At 35.8% G+C, this 12,644-nt stretch overlaps 1 protein-coding gene across 1 annotated transcript; it reads right to left on the bottom strand.

Annotated features, from left to right (window-relative positions):
* Nucleotides 1–2,404: 2,404 nt before the first annotated feature.
* Nucleotides 2,405–11,228, bottom strand: LOC145587469 (mediator of RNA polymerase II transcription subunit 31-like). The gene is made up of 7 exons (XM_081644204.1): nucleotides 11,090–11,228; nucleotides 10,787–10,868; nucleotides 10,586–10,683; nucleotides 10,385–10,481; nucleotides 10,171–10,249; nucleotides 3,028–3,287; nucleotides 2,405–2,921 (listed from the first exon to the last, which is right to left on the bottom strand). The coding sequence occupies exons 2-7, from the start codon at nucleotides 10,831–10,833 to the stop codon at nucleotides 2,909–2,911; spliced, it is 594 nt and encodes a 197-aa protein (XP_081500330.1). The 5' UTR covers nucleotides 10,834–10,868; nucleotides 11,090–11,228; the 3' UTR covers nucleotides 2,405–2,908.
* Nucleotides 11,229–12,644: the final 1,416 nt, after the last annotated feature.

Below are 12,644 nucleotides of genomic sequence, written 5' to 3'. Positions count from 1 at the left end.
AGAGTATCCTCCTGTGTATAATGACTTTAATGAGGCATCATGACCCACTTGACTACGATTAACAAACAACAATGTACAAAATACGTTTAAAAGTGTTACTTGGAAGAATAAGCTAATTAAACGAGCAACAATACACAAGTGTGTATGGAAAGATTTGTGAGCTAAGAAATCCTTAGTTGTTCATCAAAATCGCCTATAGATTCTACACGGATAAACGATTTTTGTTTATCTCGAAGATTAACTAGGGCTCCCTCTCACAATTATTGATATGAACAAAAGGGTTAAATTATACAGGTGTGTGACTGTGTGCCTGTGAAATTTAAAACCATGAATTTGCCGTAGACTTCAAAAAATTCTAAGTGATGATCTGCTGACTCCCATCCCAATCACAATTATTGATATGAAATTAACAAACTCAATTCATGTCCATCCTTTCAGCTTTCCCAATCAAACCAATATTTCAAACTTGACAGAAAAATCCTCAAGTACAGGATTTCTTCTTTCAATTTCAGCAAGTTATAACCTGAAATAATACCTACAATTAATAGAACTACAAAGTACTAACTTAACAACGTGAAGTGCCTCTTACGTCATACAGTATGGCCGCATAGGCTTGGGTCGAGACAAAGCACATGTTTAACTAACACATAAGTGCATGAGAAGTGGATGTTCCTAGGAAGTAGATTCATGTGCACTTGTTTGGTTGACAACATAACACAGAGTAAGAATTAGAGCTTCCTAGGAAGAACTCTTCCCACATATTAGAGTTCACTTACCTAATCTGTCCTAGGTGAGTGAAACTTCCCAAGGGATGTGGGAATTTCACTATGCAACTAATTTTAATGCACATTGAACTTGCTACAACCTAATACTTCATCTAACCAAACAAACACTAAATAATTTATAATCAAGTATATAATATGGGAGTAGGATAGGAGAGAAGCCCTTAGTGAACATTGTTGAGGATACAAAGACAAACTACTTATATAGTAAAAAGCTATAATGTTAATCAGTGTCACACAATAGCAAGCAAGTCAATTGCCAATGTAAGCAAGGTGCATGCCATTGTGTGACATATTAAGGGCTTGTGTCAAGTTATGTGCCCTACGTAGTTAACATTGGTGTGCCTTTTTTCTAAGGAACATTTGAGTGTACAAAAGAATTTTCGGAAGTTCAGGACTTCATGGATACCTCTAAAGGCTCTAAAATCTATTATAACTCTTGAGAATTTGATTTCCAAATATTGAACAATCTAAATGCCTTTTATATCTGTAATCTTTTAAACTTAAATTTCACGCACAGAAACACATGTTGGCCTTTGCACCTAGCCACCTACAATTCCTAAACACAATATAACGTAAACAAGTATATAGAATGGAAGATTTTAAACCCTCCCAAGACTCTTGTACACTCAAAAGACATCCAACCTTGTTAACAACACGTTTTTCTTACCAATGAGAGTCAGCAATTACGGTAGAAGCATGTACATGGGCTACCCCTATGAAGATAGTAGTATCAATGTATCATGTATAAGAAAGGAAACAAAGGTGCAGGACAAAGTAAAATCAGAAAAAATAAAAAAATTGAGATGGTTGTAAAAATAATGAAATTACAATTCAAAACACATGAGGTGAATGACATCAGAAAATCTCTACAAAATTTCAAGTAGACTATTTGTATCTACAATTACTTAACACACCGCCTATAAAAGAGCCATTTGGCAGAAAAACATCACTTTACATGGTTGTAACAAACTTTCAAAGTTAGTGCCAAGATACTTTGTTTGGTTGGGCAGAAAACATGTGAAACTGAAAATGGTTCTTTATTAGAAGAGTTAGAGAGAAAAGGAAGAACAGAAGCGGAGGGGAGGGCGGGGGATGAAAGAGAAGAGAGGGTAAAAGGGAAGAAATAGAGCAGAAAATGTAGGCATTCTATTCTACAAAAAGAAAATGTTTATTTAGTTTCCACTTTGGGGAAAACTATCTGCCCCTCTACAAAAGCAGACAGGAAAATGGGAATTCCGATTTTTTTTTTTTTTTTTTTTCACAGTCTATGTATTATCTAGAGGGGTACATTAATTTCTGATCTACAAACTAGAAGGCATCTCTTAAAGCACAATAACCTACTTTTCGCTCAATGACCATATCAAACTTTCAAATTAAAATTACAAGAATGAAAACACCCAACTCATATACATCCCCAAACATGATGAACAGATTCTTCTTTTCCCATAAATAAAACCCTTTCTCTGCTTTTTCACACCAAACTGAACTTGCAACACATAAGCTAGTCCAGAAGCACATGTATAGTGTGGCTACATATGAAGTTTAGAGGTCTAATAACCAAAGTCAAAGGTATCTTGTGGGTTTTGAAAACCAAGAAGGACAAGACAGTATACCAACATGGGAAAAAGACGTGTCATATTTACACAACAATTAGCAACATTAACTAGAGAAACATGAGAAGAGTTTTCTACAATCAAGTTCATCCCCTCTTGTCGTACTCCATATGAAAATGCCAAAAAGGCATTGAGAGGAAATTCTCTCAAAAGATTAGTAGGTACACTAATTCTTACAATGCAAGGATTTTAGAAGGCTCTAAGACACCAATGCATATAAGCAACATTTGTCAATAAGGTTCTACCATTACTAGTTCGAAAGAACAAAATTTTCCTTTTTTTTTTCATGGAAAGCTTTGTTAGAGAGGACTTTAAGTCCACTTTCTAAGTACTATTACTTTAAGATATTGTTTGTTTGAGATGTTTGATTGATGAAAGGAAAGATTTGATGTGCTAAAACAAAGATATAAAGTGGTGGTTTACCATTGGTGACAAGTAGTCTAAACAAACTCCTGCTTCCTAGAATGGTTGAGATTCAATCCACCAATAACAAATCCAGTAATCAAGATGCTATCCTTCTTTCCTGTGTACATTTCATTTGCATCAGTATCTGTGCACCTTTATTATATGTGTACCTTTGAATTGCACGATGTCAACTTTAAAGATCCTACAAAAATTAGCAAACTTACTTTCTCTTTCTTCTATCAATACCGCTGTTTCTTGTATCATTTTTTGCAACACCAGATCCAGGAGGGATTGCATATTGCATTGGAGATAGAGCTGGAGAGGGAGCAGATGTGGGAGGAATAGCAGGAGGAATGGATGATGGCGCAGCAGTTGAAGCTGGAAGTGCAGGAGCAGGTTCAGGAAGGGATCTTGGCAAAATGTGCTTCAGCCTATTGTTTCTGTAATTTTTCCAGAAATAAAACTGTTGTCTGTGTGCCACTTCCTGAAAATTTAAAGTATTTACAGATTAAGTAAAAGACACCTAAAACAAAAACATTTCTTCCATGAAATTCAGTGACAAACATTAGTGCATTAAGCTGCTGATAAAATCATCAATTACATCTGGAAAGAATTGTGTCTAAGTTGTGCAGCTATTGGTCCAATTCATACTGAAAATTTGGTAAATAGTAAAGGGGAAAAAGACCTTATCAAGAACGCTAGTGTAGCAGTTGATACTCTCACACCCTTTTTGTTTGTCCCATTTAGAATTTTCAGCTTGAAAAGATAGAAACTTTAATTAGGAGTCTATGATAAATACGAGTATAAGATAAAATATACGTAGGGCCTTTTTTATGAAAATATCAATGTGTAGATTTTAATTATCAACTTTGTACAATCTTTTACAATGCATATTTAAGATACTAATGCTTAAATATTTGTGCACTGAAAATTGTGCAAAAAGGAAAATGGGACAAACAAAATAGAACAGAGGGAGTAATAAATAAAGGTGATGACAACGAGCTTTATTGCACTTTTGATGAAAAAAATATAAAAAATCCCATACTAAAGTTCAGAATAAGTTGGTAACTCTATCCTTGATAAATTTTCACTAGCACTCCGTCATACTTCTAGAATAACAATGAATATAAATTTATGAAGAAAATCCTATAGATGAAGGCGAGGTTCCATTATCATAGACATTAGTATTTAATTCGCTTGCAAAATTACACAAATCCATCACCATTCCTACCATATTACCGCCCAACCTAAAAGATAGTAAAAGGTATTGTCGCAACCAACAACTAAATTGGCTAAGCAATAAGAATGTAATAATGATTTACAGGAATTTAGCATGGCATCTGAAATTGTCAAGCCCCTTCATCCCCAGTTCTTATGCAACTCTCCAAAGTCAAGGGAGTCAAACTAATAATGATTTGGGGCCAGATTCAAGCCGTTGAAAGTGGCACGATGCTCAAAGTCAAGTCTCCAAGAGCTTTGGTTTTCAAATCATTGATAAGAATCTTAACTTTTAAGTCCTCGGTTTGCGATTACTCACCCATTCCTCACTTAAAGAACTACACATTATAAGAACCAACTCTCTTCATACATCCATAATTGAGTGTCTCATGTGGATATAACATACATAATCAGCAAACATACAATTCAATGTTATACAGCTAACATCCTTAGATTGATTTTTAACATGCATTCAATAACATTTGTTACATGGAAAATTGCAGCATAGGTTTACATTAGCTTTAAGTTGAGTTTAGTATTTTGTAGTATATTTTGCAAGAAAATCCCCCCTCACCCCCAAAAGTTCTTCCAAAACGTAATCAGATACAATTTCTCAATATGTAGTTAATACAATTCTTCCAAATTTCATTTTATTAGAATGGACTTAGGGCATCACTTACTACTTAATTGAAACACATCTAAATCCTACTTTTGAGAAGACTACATGACTTATTCAAATTGCTATTGCGAGAATAACTTCTACATAACCCGATTCACAATCATCACAAATACATTGCTAATAGGACCGCGCGAGGGACATTATAACTAGTAAGCAAAATTAAAGTAAAGTAAACAAGCCCTTACTGTAGCGAACAGTAGACTTAGAGCCCACAGTAAGGCCTTGTTTACTTCAACTTATTTTAACTTCTTTCAGAAAAAACAAGTACATAATTGTTTTTGTAATGGTTAATATTATTATTATCAATAATAATATGATAGTATTAAAAATAAGTTCATCAGAAAAAATAAATTCCGATTAAATCAGATCAAATAAATTAAGATCACATCAAAAAAATAATAATTTCACATCAGATCAAATAAGTTCACATGAGATGAGATAAGTTTATATCAAATACTTATTATTGTTATTAATCAAAAATAGACAAAGTCATACAACTTACAAAAACATTGGTGGGAAACCAAGATATAATCTGGCCCAACTCCTCTAGTTATAACAAAGTCTATCCTAGTGAAGATATGGGCGACACCATGTACCCCAATGGCTTCAGTCTTCGAGAAATTCTAAATCCGCTTCATCAATATAACAACTTCCTTCTCTAATTCCCCAAGAGAAAAAAAGGAGAAAGGAATGAAACCATACCCAATCGTCCGACAACTAGCTTTATACTTAACCCGCTTACGATGAGTCGCATCAGTCACAACCCGCTGAGGTTCAAAGTTAGACAACCCAAACTGAGTCAAAGGAGAAGACCAAGTCAATACACACATCACGACCCCGTTCCCATGAATAAAGTAACACATTTGCATAGGGCCACGTTGTTCCCCTCGAAAGTCCATTCTCAACCTCCTTTGTTGCTTATATCTCACACCGATATCAAACATCAACAAGAGTATCATGGACAACATTATGGCAAAGTTTAATAACCATAATACCAGCACCAACACCGCATGATCACCAAAAATCGCCAGCAAAAACCTTAAAGCAAGCAGAGCACTGGACAAAGGGATACCCAACTAGTAACACAACGCATAGCGATAAGTCTTAGCATTCACGTCTATCTTAGCCCTGAAATATGGACCGCCCGAAGCCAAGTCAAGGTTTAATCTCCTTGTTATGACTTCCACAAAGCTGACGAGGAGATAAGGAAAATGTGGGTAGTTGGAGTAACATTTGTGAAATGTATATCATCCAATTGCTTTATAGGTTTTAGGGCAACGACCTTACTAGGTTTACTTAAAATGTCATACTCCAGAGTTCTATTAAATCATAGTAAAAGGCACGACCAGAATCAACAATCCTAGCATGTCGTAGATGCTTAGTCTGCAAGCCAGCACACTTCAAACGAGAAACGAAAAAAACATAATGTCGAACATCACTCGCGAAATAAACACCAAGCACTCCAAACGCAAAAGGTAAGGTGGCAAGTTACACTGCCCCGAATCATTATCAATACGCTCCAAGGGAGACCGAAAGGCCCATCAAATGAGAGCTAAGCCGCCTCAAAAACACAAGGACAAGTACGCAAAGCAAAGTAGAATTTTTAAATGCACGTACATACCATAAGTAACAACAACTCACACTTAGGATCCCTGAGCTTAACAACCTTATTTAAAAGCATTATGGTCTTGGTCATTCTCTACATCACAAGCTCACCACTAAAGATGGAGTCAAAACTGGCGGGACCATCAAACAATTTAACACCACACAGAGGCCGAGTAAACTTAGTTTTTTCACGTTGAGGTGTAGTCTAAAACAAAGCTCATCCTCCATACTCAACTCTAGAATCTTATTAATTGTTTATCATTGCTATTATTTGTTGTTATTTTTTTATTTATTATTGTTGTTATTTTTTATTTTTTTTAGTATTTGTTATTTTTTTTATGGATTTGATTATGGAAGATAGAACTCATTTCATACTACACCTCAACGTGGAAAACCTGAAGTTTTCTAGCTTGTGGGTGTCTTTCCACCTACATAGCTCGGCCTCTATGTGGCGTTTAATTGCTTTGTGGTCCTAACTCAAACTCCATTTTTAGTGGTAAACTTGATAAGATTGCTAAGCTTCATGATCTTAAGTGTCAGTTGTTGTTACTTAGGGTGTGTACGGGCATTTCAAAACTCTACTTTGCTTTGCGTAATTGTCCTTGTGTTTTTGAGATGGCTCAGCGCTCATTTCGGTCTCCCTTGGAGTGTATTGCAACTGACTCACGGGCGATTGGTAGTGCAACTTGCCACCTTACCTTTTGCGTTTGGAGTGTTTGGTGTTTATTCCGCAAGTGATGTTCGTAATTATGCTTTTCGCTTCTCATTTGCAGTCAGCTAGCTTACAGACTAGCATCTACGGCATGCTGGTATTGTTGGTTCTAGTCATGTCTTTGACTATGCGCTGAGTATATTTAATAGAACAATGGAGTCTAGCATTTAAAGTAATCCCGATGAGGTCGCTGTCCCAAAACTTATGAAGAAATTGACAGATTTATACTCCTCAAAGGTTACTACATCTGCATAATCCACATTTTCTTTATCTCCTAGTCAACTTTGTGGAAGTCACAACAAGGAGAACACAACTCGGCTTGGCTTCGGGCGGTCCCTTTTTTCGGGGATAGGATAGACAATGAATGCTAAGACTTATCACTGTATGTGGTGTTACCAGTTTGGTGTTCCTTTGTTTTTTATTTCGAAGTCGTGCTCTGCTTACTCTAGGGTTTTTGCTGGGGATATTTGTGGTCATCATGCGGTGTCTTGTGCTGGTATAATGGGTAATAAATATCGCCATGATGTTGTCCAAGATACCCTTGTTGATGTTTGCTATCGGTGTGAGATATAAGCAAGAAAGGAGGTAAACATTGCACTTTCGGCGGGGGGGGGGGGGGGGGGGAACAACGTGGCTCCAGCAAATGTGTTACTTTATTCTTGGGAACGGGGTCGTAATGTGTGTGTTGACTTAATAGGGTCTTCTCCTTTGACTCACTTTGGGTTGTCCGACTTTATTCCTCAACGGGTTGTGACTGATGCGGCTTGTTGTAAGCAAGCAAGTATGAAGATAAAGTTAATTGTTGGACGATTGGGTATGGTTTCATTCCTTTCTCCTTTTAGAGAAGAGGTTTGTTGCATTGCTAAAGAGGGTTCAGAAGTTCTTGAAGAGTTAAGACATTGGGGCACGTGCTGCCCATACCTTCACTAAGATAGGTTTTTCTATAAATAGAGGAGTGAGGCCTAGATTGCATCTCAACTTCACTATATTTTTATAAGTTATATGACATTGTCTGTAATAATAAGTATTTATTATCTTTTCTGATTTGATATGAACTTATTGTAATTTAATTTGATTATCTGAATTTTATTTTTTTTGATCAACTTATTTTATTTTCTGATCTGAACTTATTTATTATGATCTCATGTGAACTTATTTTTTCTGAAATAAGTAAAAATAAGTTGAACTACAAGTCTCAAGACATTACATTAAGTGGTTTTTCTTTTAATTTGTATTTTATGGATTTTTTTAAAAAAATATTTTCTAGATTTATATTTTTGCTGAATTATTTTTCACCGCATTCATGTCATAACCTTTTTTGGAAATTTTGATTTTGTCGTACCCGTACCCGAATTCGTACACATTTTTGTCCCCGTATCCATTTATGTGCAACTTAGCCCATTTCAACCACCATAACTACCAACCCACTTAGCACTTTAGCACCACCCACACCACACAATCCTTTTCTCATTTTCATCTCTAATTTGATCTAAACTTTACGGAGCTTCATTCATCGACACAAATCACGAGGGAAGAGTAGGTGCACAGTTGTTGTTGGCTAGGCGTGAGAATTCTGCGAGCTAGGAGTGCCGCAATTTGGGCGTTAATTGTTGTTTTGCTACTGTGTAGTTGCTTGGAGAGGTAGAGATGCGGTTGTTTTGGTGTTGCGTGGGTCGGGTGAAGGCAAAATTGAAGGATGTAGGCAATGTTGTTGGCATTGTTGATGCGTGAGATAGTGAGGGAAGAGCTGATAACATTAGTGGTCAATTAGTCATGGTGGTGAGAGGGTTGTGACTTTGTGAGGGGATGAGAGAGATTAAGAATAAAAAATAAAAATTAACCTATTAAACATGTTGTAAGTCAAAAGGCATGTTTTAAGAAAATTAATATCAACAGTGGGATCATTTCCATATTATTCAAAGGTGGGATGGTTTTGAGCAAGTCAGTGAAAGGTGGATTATTAATTTCAATGATTCCTTTATTTTTAAGGATTTTAGAATACTAAAATGAGTAAAATCAAATTATTATGGTGGTTTCTCTTTCTCTCTCTTTATAATTATTCCTTTCATATGTTGTAGGGTTAATCTTTGTCTCTCTTTCCTTCTACCCGGCCTACAGCTAGTTTAACAATGAAAAAAAAATGACAATTTTTGTAGAAGAGAAAAAACTCAAAGGAGACACTCATTTGTAGATGGAAGGAGTGTAACAGAGAAAAAGTCAAAAACTTGGAATTCTATTCACATTACTGTGATAAGCCTATTTACAGACAATTAGTCAAAATGCCATATAGATAGATCACAATCAGTAACTCACATCCTAAGCTTGTGAGGTTTTAACATCTCAACTTTCATCTCAAAACATGAGGGAGGGAAAAGCTGGGCAAAAGGGCATTCCAGCATCATCATTCGCAATAGCAATCAAATTGTGACAAAAAATTTGGAACCTATATGAAAATGAAGATGTATTCATTTAACACATGTTCTTTGCAGTTTGTACAATCTTCCAAGTACATTAGTCAGATTTCTGCTTTCTTCAACCGAGTTATAACACCATTTATGATACAGCTAGAGTCTTACTTTGAAAATTATCAGCACTTTGTTCTTTTCACCTAAATTTACCTTATCTCAAGTTTATTAAAACTGATTTGAACTAAATCATCAAATCTAAACTTAACAGAACTTTAGCACCTTATGATCAGTAATAAACTTGGCATCCCTTATCTAGAGCTTATGACCCTTATACCGAATTATTGATCCTTAACTAAACTTATTTTCTTGTAAGTTGCCCTTTTTAGGTGAACAAATATGAGCTCCATTAAATTTTCTATTGTGAATTTGTGACTACAGAGTAGAACATGTACCTAGAAGTATATAACCCACATAACAGAAATGGTAGATGGAAGCCCATAGACAAATTGACTCAAACCATGCTATTTTCCCCAATTCAATGTGTAACATTGTATTCCTCTAACCTATAAAAACAGAATAATTGATGGAACACGCAACATATAATAGGAGTGTAGGACAAAAGTCTTTGCGTTAAAAGGTAGGCAAACACTAAACAATATCAGTTCAACAAATATTCATTCCTTTATTTTCATTACCAGCATTTAAATGCATCATCAAGACAAACAAGAAAGATAACAAAACGTACCTTGCTCCCCGGATGAGCCATAGCATTGCGGAAGTTAGCATTTTGTAAAAGTTCGAGGAAGTACAAGCAGTGCGGATACCTGAATTTGACAAGGTCATGTTAGACAAGCAAGTAAGAAAACAAAGTTTCCCATTACAAAATCATCAAATTGGCAAACTATACATGTTTCAGACTTTCAGGTAATCAACCATCTAAGTGGTTAAATAATGCTTACATTATAAATTTTAAATACTCTGGGTGCTGCCAATACTGAAGGTATTTCAGATAACCAATGAAAGCTTCATCTTCAAAGTAGCGATTCTGAGCCAAATCTGCACATGTAAAAATACTTTTCAACTAATTAAACAGTTCATAGCACAACTCCAGTCTCCAGGTTTCATCTCACTAGATATAACTAACATAAGATGTGACATACAATGGATGTAAGTTGGATTTGCAAGACACTGAACAAATTCCAATTCAAGCAAAAAGCGTTGGCGCCCATCATCTGGATCCTTATAGACATCTTTTGGCCTGAAAATACGCATCCATAATGCAAAACATGGTCAGGACGAGCAAAGGCAGTAGAAAAGAGCCAAAAGGGATTTGAGTAGAAAAATAAGGTAAGAAATTTTACGAGGAAGGCGACTTAGCCTTGTCATCAGCATCATCTAAGGAAGCCATAGTTAACGACGATAACAATGCCTAATTTGGCTTGTCTGCAATCACAAAAAGGGTTCAAGTCACATAAATGTTACATAGTCAGGCCCGTCCCTGAGGCAGGACAGGAGGGAAAAGAGCTCTGATTTCATAGTTAAATCCTAACATTAAAGTGTTGTGCAATACATTAGCAACCAAATTTTAGGGATATTTGATTCAATTATCGATCTCATAATTTTAGGGATATTTGATATCATGATAACAAATACAAACAACTTACCTCAGAATGGGGGATACAAGAACTAGATTCACGCCAACTGCGCTTCAATGGAGAACGTTGAGTGCGCTTCAATGGATATCTCACTAATCTGACAGAGACCAATTCTATGGATCCCTATGACCCGTCACAGTCATTAAAGGGATAGATCCGTCTAATAAATAAAATGGCTGAATCTTTATACGATCGTCTAATTATGGGCAGCGCGCCATCGTAGGTCTTTTAAGGGTTTAGAGTTTAGAGTAAACCTGTTTTAAAAAGTACATAATATTAGTTTTTTTTTTTTTTGGAGACAGAGTATTAGCTTAAATTTACACTTCCTTTTCCCAAATATTATCTTCACACACCAAAGCTTGTATAATTTGTCTCGTAAAAAAAAAAAAAAAAAAAAAACTTGTATTAATAAGTTTTTTTTTTTTTTTTTTTTTTTTAAATTTTGAAAACGACTGAAATTACATTAACTAAACAAAGTTTACAACAAACGAAAGAAAAGTATGGTAACATAAGTCAATCACAATTTATCACGTGTTTAATGTAATTAGGATGAGTTTTCCTCAAAAAAAAAAAAAATGGGGTTAGGATGACTCTTTTGTCATGGCCATTATGGCAAACTAATAGTGTCGTGTGAAGTGTGAACTATGCAATTATATAGGTAGTGTTACCTTTGCGGTTTTAACATCAGCTGACTGTCACCTACATTTTATTATAAATGCAGTTGCAGACTAGCAAGTGTAGAATTCACTTAGTTAATTGTATGAGTTGGTTAGTGTTCTGTGTAAAACGGAAATTGTTAGTGAATAACTTTGGAAGCGACAGCTTTAACACTTTTTTTTTAAACAAAAAAAACCATCTAGATCAACCGAAGAAATTTCCAAAATGCGAGGAGAGATTACATCACTCCACACCCGTTGGCCAAACTCCCATGGTTGAAAGTGGGTCAATTTGTGTATTACATTATTACCCTTGCTTTACAACAGACCATGAAACACTAGTAAAATTAAAAGAAAAAAAAATCTAGAATATCCTTTATAATCAGATAAAATGAACTAAGGCCATACAAACGCTTCCTCATTGCCTCAATCACCACCAGATTATCACTCTTGATCTCAATGCAACTCATACCTTTGTATCTCGCAATCTTCATGTCCTAAAATACCGCTTTCACATCTGCAATCTTAGTCTCTCATTTTTCACTCCACTACACCGTAGCTCCCCAAAGCACCACCTCCTCACTATTTCTGCAGACTGCACCCAGCCCCGTCCCCACCTCCCCCAAAACACCAGCATCAACAATAATTTTAACCACATCAAATGCTGGAGGAGACCCGCCCACAAATACACTCTTTCCACCCATCAATTCCCCTTGTTATTCAACTTTCCCACCTCACGCCCCTTCGTATTAATCTTCAAAGCATAGGCAACAATTTGTTCAACATTCAGATTTTCACCCTCAATCATTCATTTTTTCCTTGCGTCCCACATGGCCCAACACATGGTAATTAAACTCACCATATCCTCCCCAAAATTACCAGAACAGTACTCCCACCAATCACCCATA

Source organism: Chenopodium album, chromosome 17 (genome assembly GCF_948465745.1).
Source record: "Chenopodium album chromosome 17, dcCheAlbu1.1, whole genome shotgun sequence".
NCBI lineage: Eukaryota > Viridiplantae > Streptophyta > Magnoliopsida > Caryophyllales > Amaranthaceae > Chenopodium > Chenopodium album.
This window is presented reverse-complemented; position numbering and strand designations above follow the sequence as displayed.

What these genes read in the sequence shown, in the direction of transcription:
- LOC145587469 (XM_081644204.1), bottom strand. Translation starts at nt 10,833, where the DNA reads ATGGCTTCCTTAGATGATGCTGATGACAAGGCTAAGTCGCCTTCCTC. An exon ending in AAATCCAACTTACATCCATT is followed by an intron (nt 10,482 to 10,585) that starts GTATGTCACATC and finishes TTACATGTGCAG; the next exon opens with ATTTGGCTCAGAATCGCTAC. An exon ending in TGGCTCATCCGGGGAGCAAG is followed by an intron (nt 3,288 to 10,170) that starts GTACGTTTTGTT and finishes TTAAATTTTCAG; the next exon opens with GAAGTGGCACACAGACAACA.